Source organism: Leiobunum rupestre, chromosome 10 (genome assembly GCF_980474605.1).
Source record: "Leiobunum rupestre chromosome 10, qqLeiRupe1.1.hap1, whole genome shotgun sequence".
NCBI classification, from domain to species: domain Eukaryota; kingdom Metazoa; phylum Arthropoda; class Arachnida; order Opiliones; family Sclerosomatidae; genus Leiobunum; species Leiobunum rupestre.
In genome coordinates this window covers 5,361,903-5,378,614 of record NC_143393.1, presented here as the reverse complement: position 1 = coordinate 5,378,614, position 16,712 = coordinate 5,361,903, and the positions used below count along the sequence as shown (strand labels likewise).

Sequence of the window (16,712 nt, the reverse complement as noted above, 5' to 3'; positions counted from 1 at the left end):
ATATTTTTAAGGCGAGGAAGCGTCCCCGCATCGGATTTTAAGCCTTGGAGTCGTCTTGCGCGCGCGAAATTTGAAAATGTAAAACTGAGAACAGTAAATAAAATAGTAAATAAAACACAGTTTTGCCTCTTTTTTCAACTTCAATTATTATGTTTCAATAAAAAACCCGTAATAAACATAATTTAAAATGGTAAAAGTTTGTTGTGTACCGTTCTGTAAATCTACAGATAAAAATAAAAGCGCTGGGTTGTCTTTCCATGAGTTTCCTAATGATCCTATCTTATGTACAGGGTTCGTACAAAATTTCCGGAATTAAATTCCCTGACATTTCCACGTTTTCCCTGACTAAATTGCCAAATTTCCCTGACCATTTTTGTAGAATAAAAGTATGTTTTGAGGTATAATCTTGAAAAATGTTTATTATGTATTTTTAATACATTTTTCAAAGATTTATTTTTGGGGTAATTTTATAATTCCCTGACTATTCCCTGACCATTGGGAATCATTTTCAAATTCCCTAACTTTTCCCTGACCTTTTGGAAACATTTTCAAATTCCCTGACTTTTCCAGGTATTCCAGGTCGTGTACGAACCCTGATGTAATGAATGGCTTAAAGCCATTGAAAGGAAAGATTTTGAGCCAAATATGCGGTCTAATTCATCAACCCTCGTTTGTGGCATTCACTTTAAAGAATTGGATTTTAAACAAGGTATTGTCAATAATTTTTTTGACATAAACAACTCGAGATTCATGATATGAATTTGTATGCTTAAACTTTCAGGGCTAAAAATTTGAAGATTATGCAAAAACGTTATTCCGTCAATATTTCCCGGTTATCCATCATATATGCAACCTCAAGTAATGCCTAAGAGATCTCTTAGAGAAACAGAAAATAGTTTACCAAAGAAAAAAATATGTCTAGAAAAAGCGAGGGAAAAAAGTCTCAAGCTCACATCTACTGAGACAACTGAAAACCAGAACACAATTAAAACCGAAGAGAGATCTGACTTATCTCTAATTATATCCGAAGAAACTACGATAAATTCAAAAGTTTATATCATTGAAAACCCAGAAGCGCACTCAATTTAAGTATTAAATAAAGAACTTGAGAAGGGTGTTCCTTATAAAAAAACCCCTGAGGAAACCATAGAATATTTAAAGAAAACTGTAAATAAACTCAATTCTACAATTTGGAGACTAAACAAGAAAATTGACCAACATAATAATGAGAAACAAATTCAACAAGAAGAAACTGATAAACTGAAAACGGAATTAGAGCAATTTAAGAATAATGTCAATATTGATTCGTTAAAAACTATTGAGACTTAATTCTAAACTTTCCCAAAAGAAGTCCTAGATGGTCATACGACACCATTAGACAATGCGTTCTGTGGAGATATTGTTCTTCGAAGGGATACAGATATGCTAGAACATTGCTAAAGCTACCATGCAATTCAACTTTAAAGACTTATATGGGCAAGATAGATGGAGAGAGTGGAATAACAGATCTAATTAAAGCAAGGTTAACTCTTAAAGCGGAAAAATTAAACCATCACGAGAAAGTGGTATCAATCGCAATTGATGAGATGTCGTTGAATAGCAAACTTATATATGACCGAAAACTGGACCGTATCTTTGGCTTAAAAGATACGACCCAGTTTTTGGATGAAAAATTGGCAAGACACAATCCCGAAACTGCAGAAGAGTTCCAAAATTCTAAAACTGATCAAGTGGCTGCGAATCAACTTCTCTGTTTTCTCGTAAATGGTATTTCTACATCTCTGTCTCTACCATGCGCCCTTTTTTTCTCCAAACAACTGACTGGAAAAGAACTTTATAATCTCTCCATTTCTGTTATTCGAGAAGTTGAGAAATGTGCCTTTATTGTTCTAAGGTTTGTGGCTGACAATGCCAAAACGAATGTCGCTTTATTAAGAAGGTTTGCTGAAGGTGCCCGAATTTTGAAAGCAGAGGTTTTGCATCCAAATGATAGTAGCAGGAAACTATTCCTTAGTTTTGACCCAAGTCACAATTAAAAATGTCAGATCGCAATTGTTGGAGGCAAAAGCAAGCGAAGAACAACCAGATGACATTTTCGGGTCATATATTAAAGAACTGTTTGAGCTGCAGAAAAATATGAGATTCAAAACAAGTAAAAAATTGACGCGAAAGCATGTATATCCCACAAATTTAGAAAAAATTAATGTTGGTCGGGCTCTAGATATTTTTTCTGTCGAAGTAATAACTGCATTAGATTTTTTAAAAGAAAACCGCTTTTCACATCCACAATCTATCAAATTCAAAAACTGTCAGCCCACCATTGAATATTTAAAAATTATGAAAAAATGGTTCGACATGCATAATGTCAGAAATCGATGTCATTACCTCCAAAACCAAAATAGTGACAAAATGCCCTTTTTTTCAATAACTGATGAAAGATTAGATTGGCTTGAAAACACTTTTATTAAATATATTCGCGTGCAAAAAGACAACCAAATTAATATACTAACCAAAGAAACTTTAGAATACCTAATTTTAACATCTAAATCCACCACTGCATCTGTCAAATATCTCCTTGAGAATGGCTTCCATTTCATACTTACCAGTAAGTTAACGAGCGATTGCATTGAAATGTTTTTCTGCAACATCAGGCAATCTTCCGGTGGAAATGATTTAATGGATGCAAGGGCAGTAGTAGAAAACATTTTGAGATGTGGCTCGAAAAAACTAAATAAATTTGTTGGAGCTAATGTGCGACAAGACAGCCTCACACCAATATTGGGATTGCCTGAAACTGAAAGAATTTTCAATGATTATGACATCTTTCCCGAAGACGAATATGACTACACAAAAATCGTACCAGATAACATTTTGATGTTGCTTGATCAATTGAATGATTTTCCTGAAAACAGACCAGTTTCCATCAAACAAGCCACCCTGGCGTACATTGGAGGAGTAATTCTCCGCTACTGCGAAAAAGATGGTGCTTTTGAAATATGTAGTTTCAAGGAAATCAGTATACCGGCTTCAGACTCAACTATTTGGACTCATCAGTAGATCTGATCTTGGAAATCTTCAGTACCCTAGTAGAGCATTTGTTGCTACACAAGAGACCATTCAAAATTTTGTAGAAGCTGCACTACCACACTTGCCAACATCAGGGATACTTAAAAAATTGAAGTCTCTGCTACAACCTAAAATGATAAACCGTCCTGTATTAGTTTGTGATTGTGCAGATCACCAACACACCGAAATATTGGCTAGAAATATTGTAAATCGGTTAGTTCCCCCTCTTTTGGACAATTTGATGCACAACATCTCTCAAAAATTTTAAAAGGTTAAACAACTCAAATACAAACCAATTAGTCGAAAAGTCTTGAAACTTTAAATATAATATATATTAGGTGAAATTTAATATATAACATAAGGAGATTTAGTATTTAACCCAACAAGGAGATTTAATTTTTAATACAACAAGGAGATTTAACATATAACATAACTAGGAGATTTTATGTGAAAGTTTAAATTACTTGGTCGAATTAATTCCAAAGTTCAAGCTGCGAGGCACCGTATATCCTTGGATAATACCTTGGCCGTGATAATACGCGCGAGACGACTGCAAGGCTTAAAATCCGATGCGGGATTGCGGGGACGCTTCCTCGCCTTAAAAATATCGCCGATTTAAAAAATAGATTGTGAACGAACCAAATGATGGAAAATTACGATATTAGGCTGGGAATCATATACGAAACTCGGCAATGACGTAAATCGGTAAAGTTACGAAAAAGATTCGGAAAAGCGATCCACTTTACAAAATATTTTCCCATAGGAAAGCATTAGGAAGGTACTCCCGTATTTTGGCGCCCCAAGCGGAATATTTTCGCGTAAAACGTGAATTTCTCATACGCTCGTTAACATTGAGTCGTTTCAAGCTGGCGGGCCTTCTTGTGCGAGTGCAGCGAGAACATAGATCTAAGTTGGCCGTGGATTGACTGACAATTATTAGGATTCTCAATGGAAATTTGATGTACAACACCTCTTTATTGCTATACACAAAATATTACGCAACTTAGCTCATTCACGTTGGCTCCGTTTGAAGGAGGGTGACTTAATAAATAAATATCAATAGAACCACAAATAAACTAAACCAAAAAAAAACCCAAAAAATATAAACGAAAATTTATAAACACTAAGGGCCCGTTCCAGGGGGCCTATTCTTGTCTTGGCGATAGCCATGTCGTTATGGCGAAATCGATAAAATATCGCCATAACGACATCGACCGGTGAAAACCTTATTCTTGTCCCCAAAATTCACTTGGACATCGCCGTATCGCCACCGAATTATAACGACAGGGGGTGTCGGAATCGCGTTTTGTTATCGTTATGACGTCATTTTCAGCTGGGAATCGCGGTATTTTCAAAATGGCAGCTTTGCAGCTCGGGTGTTTTTGCGTCTGGTGGAGATGGAGGAAAGGAAGAGTTATTAAGGACCGTTCTAAAGCTTTTGAGCTTTCTGAACCTTAGTTTAGGGGATTGTTTATAGGTTAGATAAGTTTCTAATCTGGAGATTTGCGAAGAGCTGAGGGACTCATTGGAGTCTAATGACTCTGGCCAAAGAGGAACGGATCTCCCTGTAGACTCAAAGTTAAGCTGAGTATTAAATAATATTAATAATAAAATAAGTTAACCATTTTGTACCTTATAGGTGTTAGTGGCTGTACGGTTTTTAGCAGTAGGCTGCTATCAAAAGGCTATTGGGCAGGATTTGTTTTTAGATGTTAGTCAGCCATCGGTCAGTCGTTGCTTACGTCAAGTAACAACAGCTATTAACCAAGTGTTAATGCCCAAGTGGATTAAGTTTCCACAGACCCCTGTTGATAGGGAAGCTATTAAGTTGAGGTAATTATAAAATTTTTGAATGGTAACGATTGGCCTAACAATGAATAATTAAAAATTGAAACTAGGTTCATGGAGAAGACCAACTTCCCCGGTATTTTGGGTGTGGTGGATTTATGAGTTACAAAAAAAAACCACTAATTTATTTCTTTAAATATTTTATTAGTGTAAATGTATTATATCTACAAACTAAAATAATATATCTACAAACTAAAATATAAAAATTTAATACTTACCTTGTTATAAACTTAAGCATACACTGTTATTCTAAAAGGTTCATTCGAAGGTTCATTTTTTAAAAAGGTTCAGTATTGAACCAATTAAGGTTCATTGTACACTCTGTTTGAAAAGTCTTCGACAGCTGAAATTTTTGCCCTCTTTTTAATTCTGCTAGAAAACTATAATAGATAGATCGATGAAACCAATTGCAACTTTTATTTATTTTCCAATATCTTTCGTTATTTATCGGTTTCGTCCGCCGAAAAATTAATAGTTTGGCGGGAACCTTCAAAACTCATTTTTGACAACTTTTTAAATATTGGTTCTACGGCACTGACTCGCGCGTTTTTGAATTCACAAAGGTCGGTTCATATTTAGAAAGTGGAAACATTATCCGTCTACAACCAACGGTTGAGAAGTTATCGCGTTTCCAAATTTTCGTCGAAGTTGCGTTATTTATAATCGCTTGATGCATTTTAGGTGTTTCCTAGTTTCGACGAAAGTTTGTAAACGCGATAACTTCTCAACCGTTGGTTGTAGAGGGATAATTTTTCCACTTTCTAAATATGAACCGACCACTGTGAATTCAAAAACGGGCGAGTCAGTGCCGTAGAACCAATATTTAAAAAGGTGTCAAAAATGAGTTTTGAGGGTTCCCGCCAAACTATTAATTTTTGGCGGACGAAACCGATAAATAACGAAAGATATTGGAAAATAGATAAAAGTTGCAATTGGTTTCATCGATCAATCTATTATAGTTTTCTAGCAGAATTAAAAAGAGGGCAAAAATTTCACCTGTCGAAGACTTTTCAAACAGAGTGTACATACAATGAACCATCGGAGGTTCATTGTACGAAAAAGTTTCAATAGTCGTTCAAAAATGAACCATTTGAGGATCATTGTTCAAAAAAGGTGCAATTATAGTTCAATAATGAATCATCGGAGGTTAATTCTACGAAAAAGGTTCAATAGTAGTTCCAAAATGAACCATTTGAGGATCATTGTTCAAAAAAGGTGCAATTATAGTTCAATAATGAATCATCGGAGGTTCATTCTACGAAAAAGGTTCAATAGTAGTTCAAAAATGAACCATTTGAGGGTTATTGTTCAAAAAAGGTGCAATTATAGTTCAATAATGAATCATCGGAGGTTCATTCTACGAAAAAGGTTCAATAGTAGTTCAAAAATGAACCATTTGAGGGTCATTGTTCAAAAAAGGTGCAATTAGAGTTCAATAATGAACCATCTAACGTTCATACTCTAATTAAGGTTCACAAGAAGTTAAAAAATGAACCATATGAGGTTCAGTCTCCAAGGAAGGTTCAAAGGGAATTCCAGAATATACCAGTATAGGTTAATTCTCCAATTAAAATGTTGAACGCTAGTTCAAAATAAACCGCCGGAGGTTTTTCATCTTTCAGACCTGGCAACACAAGAAGTACCTCGTGAGTCGTGTGCAAGGTTCGTAAAAGTACTAGCCTCGTGCGTGTCTCCACGCAAGAGCCTGATGTTTTGATTTATTAAATAAAGTTTTATTAAAATTAGAAACGTTGTTTTACAGAAATAGGTATGTCTAACATGTTTAAAGTCTAAATTTGCTCTTATTTTTTAAAATATCAGTATTAAAGTATATTTATAATTGTTGATTTTCAGGGTTAGCTAAACCTCATTAGGCTTAATTCTTGACTTCACAACTGTGCACCCACGCCACCCAGCGACGCACCATTACTGTATAAGTATGCATTTCAAATACGTTTTACAATTATCAATCTAAATTATCTATACCGATATATTGTTAGTTTCCCCTATTTTAATATGTATCGGTATAATATAAGAAGAGACTGGTGCTGATCTTTAACCCGGCCGTTTAAGAGAGGATAGATCTGCGAAAGTCTACCACAACATTTTTGCTAGAATAGTATAGCAAGGTACATGACGAACACCAACCAGATTTAGACTAAAGTAGAACCGTATGTTTTATAAATAGTGAAGGATAATAAAATTGGCGAATAAGTAGATAAGTCCATAAAGAAAAGGGATAAATTTCAAATTTGTTTAGGGTTTAGCTTTATTATCCCTTTTCTTTATGGACTTATCTACTTATTCGCCAATTTTATCATCCTTTACAATGCAGTCCATAGGTGGTTCCTTTTAACTTTTATAAATAGTGTTGCGAATGTCAAAATTTACTTTAACTAAATTAATTATATTATTCAAATAAATTTTAAATTAATTTCACCACAAGTAACAAAAAATACTTTTATTTTACTATTTTAAGGATAGGGCAAGGGTTTAAGTATTCTTTACACACTACTTTAATTATATTGAAATAGAAATGATTTAAACACGATGAATTTACTGGATTTAGAAGCCTCTACATCGGCATCTCTTTTCTTTTCCGATAATAATCGCCATTCGCTTTACGTTAAGACATTTTCTCGAGGGGCAGATCACTCCGCGTAATCGGTGTACAGAGCCGTACCTTTGACTGTACTAATGGGATTACGCGTAATCTTTGAAGTCCCTGCCTTTGGCAGTGCTAATCTAAGCGTAATCCGGTGTACAGACTTTCTAAGAGTGGTTAGCCCCTCGCATTTTCTACTAAAACCCTTTTATTTAAAGTTAGGAACTGTGTCAATAATAGTCCTGTTTTTAAAAAAATTAACTTTTTTTTATAAATAGGACTATTACTGACACTGTTCCTAACTTTTACCGTTTGTTATATTTTACCAAAACTAACGTGAAAGGTTTAGTTTTTTTTCATTGCTAATATGTTAGGCACATTGAATAGTTTTGCTATCATAACTTTTATAATGAACGATAATCATGTAACAATAGCACAAATATAAACTTACTTTTCAAACGATTGCCCCAATTTGGGATTGGTTTTGATTGTTACGAACTTTGAAAATATTAAGTAACAGAAACTGACACCTAATAGATTAGTACCTATAATTATCTGCTGAATTCTTGTTAAAATTATTTATTATGACTTCTGTTAAACAACTATAAGTCTCCTTTTTTTAAAGCCGTTGTAAACTGAGAACTACACGAAGGGAATAAAGTGAAATATGCGGCCATTAATAGTTGCATACAACTGAATAAACGACGACGACGACAACCATTAGCAGTTAGACTACAGTTCTACGGGAAATTAACCTTAGTTAGTATAGTCAAATCAATATTGGTACCAGATTACGTCAAATATTATTGTATCTGCTTAAACTTTCAACTTGGCGCACATGGAAGGAAACTAATATAGTAAAGCGAGGTACACGAAAGGTAATAATATATTTTGTACAGTTGGACTGAACTAAATATAATATGTAAATAGGACATATTTTATTGATTTTGTTTACTTACTTTTCAATTTTTCTAGGGGCACAATGATATTTTTAAGGGGGCACCGATACTTTTTGAGGGGCACCATGGGGCACTCTCAGATTTTTATTGAGGGGGCACAAATTATTTTTGAGGGGGCCAGGCCCCCTCAGGCCCCCTCGCTGGCTACGGGCCTGCTGTGTTGATACTTCTGTCTGCCCTAGCTCTTTACATTATGGAACGGCCAATATTCCAATGCTCCATTTGTCGAACGAAGAGAATTACACTACAAACATACTTATCCCATGTCAGAAATCTTCACAGTCATGAACCGAATCTGAGAATACATGTTGCATGTCCCATTTAAATTGTCCCAACGTTTATAAAACGTATGCTGGTCTAAAAACTCACATATACCGTGCTCACAAAGATGAAGTTAAAAGACATAACATTCAGCGCTTTTCTAATATACAAACTATGCCCCAGGAAAGTGCAAGGGATGTTAATTTAGATAATCATGACTTAATTAACGATGTTACATCAGGTGATGTAGATTTATATGAGGCACATTCTTCATCTCTAAATCAATTGAGCAACAACGCAGTTCGGTTTCTTCTGGAATTACGGGAAGTACACAAATTGCCAATAGGTATTGCTCAAAAACTTTCAACTGGAGTAGCAAATCTTTTATCTCAAGCGCTTGAAATTGAAACTAGTGTGGTCAATGATAGTTTTACAAAAAGCATAAAAAGTCCGAAAGCCTTGCAAAAGTATTGCAAACATAATCTGCACATGATAGAACCCGTCGAATATAACCTGGGGCTTTCAAAGGAAGTTGGACGTAATGGGTTACAGAAAATCGTGACTTTTCAGTACATACCAATACTAGATCTTTTACGACTTTTGCTTAGCAAATCTGACATACTAAATGAAGTAAAGCGGGAGAGAACGTTTGTGGAAAAGGAGTATATTTCAGATGTGACATGTGGTTCCAATTTTAAACATCACGAGCTGTTTTCGAAAATGCCTAATGCGCTACAATTAAATCTTTACACCGATGAAATCGAAGTGGCAAATCCGTTAGGAGCTAAAAAAGGAAAACATAAGCTCAGTATGACTTATATGACATTAGGGAACATTCCTCCCAAGTATCGCAGCAAAACTCTCAAGTATCTACTTATTAGTTGTTGTTTCAAATACAGCCCTTAATGAACATGGATACCATAAAGTGTACCAACCTTTACTAGATGACATTATCAAGCTTGAAACTGAAGGCATCAAAGTTTCAAATGAATTATTTTATGGAACGGTTCTCACTATATCCGGTGATAATCTATCAAGCCACAGTTTGGCAGATATAATGAAATCCTTTTCAAGAGGCCGTGTTTGCCGGTTTTGCATGGGGTCTCACGGCGAAATTGGAAGAAAATTTAAGGAATCGGAATATGTCTTAAGAACTGAAGTCATTTTTGATTATCATGTAAAAAAAGTTGACGAAAACCCACTAAACGCGCCTTTGTATGGAGTTAAAACAAAAAGTTGTTTCAAACAACTTTCGTATTTTAAAGTAAGTCAATCTTTCCCTCCAGACATTATGTATGATATATATGAAGGCATCATACCGAAATTTCTGCGTTCTATTTTAATAAAGTTTGTAAAGGATGGATTTCTCACATTAGAAGTGATAAATTACCGAATTAACTCTTTTCAATACGGACCCATAACCAAAACTAAAATTCCTAGTACTCTCTCAGAAAGTGTTATTCACGAGACGTCCAACATTAGTGGATCAGCTTCCCAAAAACAATGTTTTTTTTTCAAGTATTCCCGTTAATGTTTGGAGACCTAATTGATGAACGTAATAAAGAGTGGAATTGCCATTTGATTTTAGTGGATATAGTTGAAATAATTTGCGCTCCTGTAGTTGAAAATACATGGCTTGCGTATCTTAAGATATTAATTGACGACTTTCTCTTGCAAGCCGCTGAACTTGAATTAAAGATTTTTATCCCCAAACTACATTACCTTATTCACTATCCACGGCTTTTAGCAGAATTTGGACCTCTTATTAGGCTTTGGTCTATGCGATACGAAGCAAAGCATCAATACTTCAAAGAGATAGTTAGCAGATGTAGAAATTGTATTAATGTTCCAAAAACTGCGGCGAAACGACAGAAATTTCTGCAATGTTATACGAGTTGAGTGGAAATAACGGTTTAGTAGCAGATAGTATTGATGAGGGGAGGTCCATATTAATTCGTACATTGGATTTGCCGCAAGAACTTCTTTCTGACATTGAACTTTACTTACGAGAAGAAAATCCTTCGCAAGAAGTAACCGAAATTTATCAATCGCCGGTACTTCAGCTAAATGGCGTTAAGTATTTAAAAGACACAATAATTGTGTTGGATTTGCTGCAGAATGAGGATGTACAAATTACAAACCTAATTCAATGTTGCGAAATTTGGCATATTTGCGGTAGAATTTTAGTTGCAAAGAGGTATAATAGTCACTATCATGCCTATGAAGTTTATGATGCTAATAAGTGGAAGGTATTAAAACCTGGTATTGAAAAAAATGGCTATTATGCTTTAGAAGCATATTCGAAAGAAGGAAAATTGTTTGTTCCACTACGTCATGCTCTTAGCAAATGGAGTGATGTTTGAGTAAGTGTTTTAAATTTTCATCAAAGGGTCAAAGTATTTATTTAAAATTGTAAATGGGCACCAGGTTCAATTCTTGTTTATAAATCGCCACGTTAGCTCTGAAATCAGTTATCTCAAAACAAATCAAATTATTATTTAAATTTTTCATACACATACTGTTAATTTTAATTTGGTTGTTTTTATTCATTTAGATGCCTGAATACCATGTTACGTATGGGGTTTCTAAAAAACTTCTGGTGATAGCAGAAAATTCCAACTATATGGAACTATTAAAGACATCAAAGACACTTTTAAGATAACTTGTGAGAACAATCTATTATTGCAATTCTTTCAACCAAAGTATGACAACTGGATGGACATAGAAGATGACACGCTTCCGACAAATGAATCTCGTTTGAAGGTCTCCCTTATAACTGATTCGTCGGTTGAAAATACTAGTGACACGGAAAGCAAACAGAGTGACGAGAGTATAGCTTTACCAGCTTCTACTAGGTAAGTTTATTATGGGTTTTATGAAAGTTACTAGCTGCAAGCAATTAATATTGACTAAAATACTTTAGCTCTGGTCCTCCAGTTAGACCCAGTTTTCCTCTAGTTTACACTGTGCCTAGGTTGGCAACTGATATTGAGCAATTAATAAAAAAAAAGATGATAGTGTACTTCTTCGAAGGTACAGAAGCCGAATAGTCAATACCCTATTTGAAGATTTATCTCGCTACACCATGAGAGTTTAATTCTTGTGGGATGTTTTGTATATTTTTGAATTCCTTTTAAAATTATACCGGAAATTTAATAAAATTATTCATTTTAGGTATCCATCACATGATCAGTACCAAGAGGTGGTGAAAGGGCTTACAATGAAGTACAAAATGCTTAGTGATAGAGACAATGATGGCAACTTTCTTTCAAATACCAAAGCCTGTGTAAGTAAATCATTGTTGTGGTCGCCAGTATAATTTTTTATAATTGTTTTTTAAATTTCCAGGTTACATGGTTTCATGCTTTAAAAAACAAATTCAAACACCAAAGAATGCCCCTGACATCGGATCCAGAAGTAGCAAAAGAAAAGCCACCGAGTTTACCGATGCTGTAAATAATCATCAAAAACGAATTAAACGGGGGGTAAGTTAATTCTCTTTTTAATTGTGGACAATCGCCATGTAATATAATCATAAGTATATAATATTCTTCAATAAGTATGTCTCATTGGGAAATATTTTACTGAGAGCTAGTAACGGAGTGACGTCATAACTAAGAAAATCGCACCCTAACGAGGCGCTGTTAAAGGCAACGCGAGACATGGGAGCAAGCAGGCGCTAAAGTCCGCTATAGAGTCTTTTGCTACTAGCTCGCAGTAAACGTTTTGCATATGAAGTATAAGAAGTGTCATACTTATAAAAATATTATAAACTTATAATATAATGAAATGATTTTACTTTCTTTTTCAGACTCTAAAGATTGGTGATTTTGAAGGAGAAGATGAAAAAAGTATCAAAGTGCATGTAACCCAACTCCAAAAAGAGTGGATCAAAACAAAAATCGATAATGGTTTTATTGATGAGAAAATGAGTGCAACACTGTGTTATAGAGAAAGCTTGGCCCTTGATGAAAAAATCCCAATAGGCGCTTAAATAAAACATCTTCCCAGAAATTGCCAAGAAGTAATATTTCCGACAGCCAGGACTCATAAGTAATTTTTATATAGTGCTTGTTGAAATATTAGAAAGCTGGAAACTTTTCTCGAACATAACATCGGTTTTTTGCTAAGCCTTAACATGACAAAAAAGGTACCTGATTAAAAGGAAACACTTGTTGCATACCGTACTGCAAAAGTAATACGTTTAGTTCTAAAGGAATTAGTTTTCATCTTTTTCCGAAAGATAATTTTATACGAAATTAATTAACTCTGCCTCCATGAGAAGCCTTAAAATAGTTCTTTCCATGAAGTCGGGGGGCATGGAAATGGGGTGGAAGAAAGCATGTTCCTGCAGCGTCATACCCTACGTCATTTTGAAAGCGCTTAGATAAAGCGGTGAAATTTTACAGGACTCTTAAGAATTTGTAAGCGGATCTCTTTATTTTTATTATTTGTAGGTGTACATTTTTCTCAGTAGTTTGTATGCTAATAATAAACTAATCAAATCGATTGAGTTATTGAAATTTTACTAAAAGGGCTATTTGACAATTCTTTGAAGATCACCGCAAGATTTTCATAACATTTTGAACTTTAAAGGTAGGTAATAACTAATTTATACATGAACTAGTACCAGGCTTAGTTATGCCAAGTTAAATGCTCGGTACCCTTAGGCATGGTAACTAAGTACTTGGATGTAGTTTTTAAATGTTAATGTTTCTTTGGTTTAGCAGTACAGTTTATAATAGATTTATTTTTTATTTTTCAGAAAATAATCATGGTAGGTCGCCGTTGTTGTGTACCAGGGTGTACCAGTTCAAACCTCAGAAACCCAGATTTAACCTTCAATACATTCCCAAGAAATCAGGAGTTGAGAAATAAATGGATCGAAATTATTACCTTAAATGCGCATGAAGATAAGATCTCAGAGAAAAGACCATGGTGTACGCCTGTACGTCGAATGCCCATAGGGCAAAAAAGCCATTCTGTTTGCGGTTACCATTTCAACAGAAGTGGCCGTAAAGATTTTAGGGATAAAGTGCCAAAATATTTTGGTGATAATTTTAATTATCATTTTGTGGACGTTTCACATGAGGTGGAAATTAGTGACGTGAAAGAACCTATTGACCCTGTTATTTTACCCAGTTTGGAAGTAAACTCTACCGCTGAAAACAAGCGTAATGATTATGAATGTGATGACGGAGATCATAACTACAGCCTGTCATACGGTAATGCTGCGTTAACAGAAATTATTAGGTACCAACAACAGGAAATATATCATCTTTGCACAGCTTTGGGACACTACGAAGAAGTTGAGGTTCTTAATAAGTCATTGGCAGATCAAAATGAGATACTTAAAACCCAACACCAGGCTGTTGAAGAATATGTCCAAAAAATTAAAGGAATGGAATCTGAGATCAAAGCTTTATCAGAGAGTCTTTCTTCTCTACGAGTAAAATACCTAGAATACCAAAGCAAGGCCCGCAAACTGGAAATGGATCTTAAAGTGTCTCAAAAATTCTCTTTGGAAAAAGTTTCACATTCGGATTCAATACTACAATTTTACACGGGTTGCCAAAACTTGGAAAGCTTTGACGATTTATATCAATTTATTGAACCAGATTTGAATGAACTTCAACTCTATAATGGGGCTTCGGGGTATAAGCGTAAGTGAGACAGATCTGAAATGGACAATGTTGGTCGTCCAATGGCTATATCCTTTAGAGATCAACTATTCATGGTATTGTGTCGCCTAAAAGTAGGACTCCTTGAAGAAGATTTGGCTTATAGATTTCAAGTGTCAGTGGCAACGATCTCTCATATTTGCATCACGTGGTTTGATCTATTGTATCAAAGACTATCTCGAATACAGATATGGCCTTCCCGAGCTTTAGTTGACGAATATATGCCTGAAGAATTCAAGGTAAAGTATTCAAAGACCCGTCTTATTTTGGATGCTTCAGAGCTATTTATAGAAAAACCAAACGATTTCAGAACCCAAAGTGACACATGGTCATCTTATAAGACCCATAATACCGCCAAAGGTCTAATCGGTATTACTCCTAACGGTTTTATTAGCTTTGTTTCAGATTTGGTACCTGGACGAATGTCCGATAGACAGCTAACTGAACAAAGTGGTATTATAAATTTACTAGAGAGAGGAGATAGTATAATGGTGGATAGAGGGTTCGTTATTGATGAATTATTGAAGGATAAAGGAGTAATACTTAGCATGCCCCCATTTTTGAATAATAATAGAGAAATAGCTAGTGTACGGATTCACGTTGAAAGAGTCATAAGAATAGTTAAAAAATACCACTTGTTATCAACCATTTTTCCTAATACTATGCCTAACCAACTTAATAAGGTGTGGAAAATTTGTGTTTATCTTGTAAATTTTTGTAACGAGCTTCTACTTGATGTCAAACAGGGAAATAATGAAATTGTTGCTGAAAATAACGTTGATTAAAATAAACTTTGAAAATAAAAATATTCACTTAAAACATGAATCATGTTTAATTTAAAATCAAGTACTTGAAATATATGAGATACAGGTACATCAATATAATTCTCACTTTTTTGTCTTTTGGAGATACAGTAACATTAACATTTAAACTGAGATCAATATAATTTTCACTTTTTTGACTTTTGGAGATATGATATTCCATGATCAGCGTAAAATGAAATAATCTTAGGAACCATTTTTTCATAACAATATTTTGAATCAAAAGGGATTCTCTCACAATGTGGTTTATTGTCACCACAGTCGACTAGCAAGTCACACCACTCCAGGTTTGTTAAACCGAGCTGTCCCTGAATTTGAAAATAGTGATGATGGTTTCTGCTTAAGACTATTTTATCATTTTCAATTTTTAAAAAGTTTGCAGACGGTTCTTTAGTTTCTAGAGCTGTGTTAATACTCAAGCCTAATTCTTGGCATTTAGCTAATGTTTTTATTTCTAGTAGTCCATACCCTACTCCTTCTTCATTGACTAACCGATCCGGAGAAGCTCCGAGCATTGGAAATGAGGGATTGACACAGAGGCCTACTGAATATGTTGTGGTGTTCGGTCGGATTAGTTGATACTTAATAGTAGCAGCGGTTTCATTTTTTAAACCAGCTTGAACGTATTTATTCTTAGAGATATCTGCGCTGTTAAATATAGATTTCAGTAACGCTTCATTTACTTCTTTCTTCCTTTTACATAACTGTCCAAATTTTGAGGCTGTTATACACTCCTTGCGTTCCGACTTCCACAATAAACAGTTCGACTGATCACGAGTCTCCATTTCCAATGTTATTGCACTTTGTAATGTTAGTTTTAAACTATCAGGTGTTTTTGCCAAAGCATGTGAAATTAGTGTAGCTAGATTTTCACTATACAGTATTTCAAGTAACCCTTTCGGCAAAGGAATTTGTGGCACTATAGGAACAGTTATTGTTGGAAGAGTAACTTGTTTAGTACGAACAACCACTGATGCCGCAGCACGGAAACTATTTTCTTCTTGAATTTGAGATAAAAATGACCGTTTATTCCGGGGTGTAAGTCTTGTGTTTACTAATTTTTCAATTCGGGAAGAGATTTTACGCTCGTCATCACTAAGTTCATTTGCATCCAACTCTTTTAAACAGCTGTAATTTTTTTGGATCTTGGATCTGTTTTTAACGTTTGACTATCCTTCCCAGGAGTATGTCTGACAAATTCAAGGTCATTGAAAGTTTTCTAGCTTTACCAGTACAGGATTGGTCATCCGGGATGAATGCTCTTCCGTCTCTTTTGCAGTCTAAAAGAAACCACAAAACCGCTCCAACGTGTTTACATGCACCTCCGGCCCCAGCTTTGTATCCACACCAAGCAACTTCTACCAATCCAGTTTGCGTACTTAACTTAATAGCAACATCGTATTTGGAATGTACTGTGAACGATCCTTCTACTTTACTTTTGATAAATATGTGGTTGGGAGTTTGGTTTGTA

General features: G+C 34.9%; 1 protein-coding gene and 1 long non-coding RNA gene across 3 annotated transcripts; one reads left to right on the top strand and one right to left on the bottom strand.

Annotated features, from left to right (window-relative positions):
- Window positions 1–2,488: 2,488 nt before the first annotated feature.
- On the bottom strand, window positions 2,489–3,573 carry LOC149923401 (uncharacterized). 2 transcript variants are annotated; one of them, XR_016477042.1, is made up of 4 exons: window positions 3,531–3,573; window positions 3,039–3,194; window positions 2,861–2,969; window positions 2,489–2,794 (listed from the first exon to the last, which is right to left on the bottom strand). It is a non-coding gene; the product is annotated as an uncharacterized LOC149923401 (long non-coding RNA). The 2 variants fall into 2 exon arrangements; XR_016477041.1 differs by having other exon boundaries at window positions 2,861–3,194.
- Window positions 3,574–14,422: 10,849 nt separating this feature from the next.
- Window positions 14,423–15,205, top strand: LOC149923400 (uncharacterized). Its single transcript, XM_090161618.1, has one exon. It carries the CDS (start codon window positions 14,423–14,425, stop codon window positions 15,203–15,205), a length of 783 nt encoding a protein of 260 aa, XP_090017744.1.
- The last annotated feature ends 1,507 nt before the right edge of the window (window positions 15,206–16,712 follow it).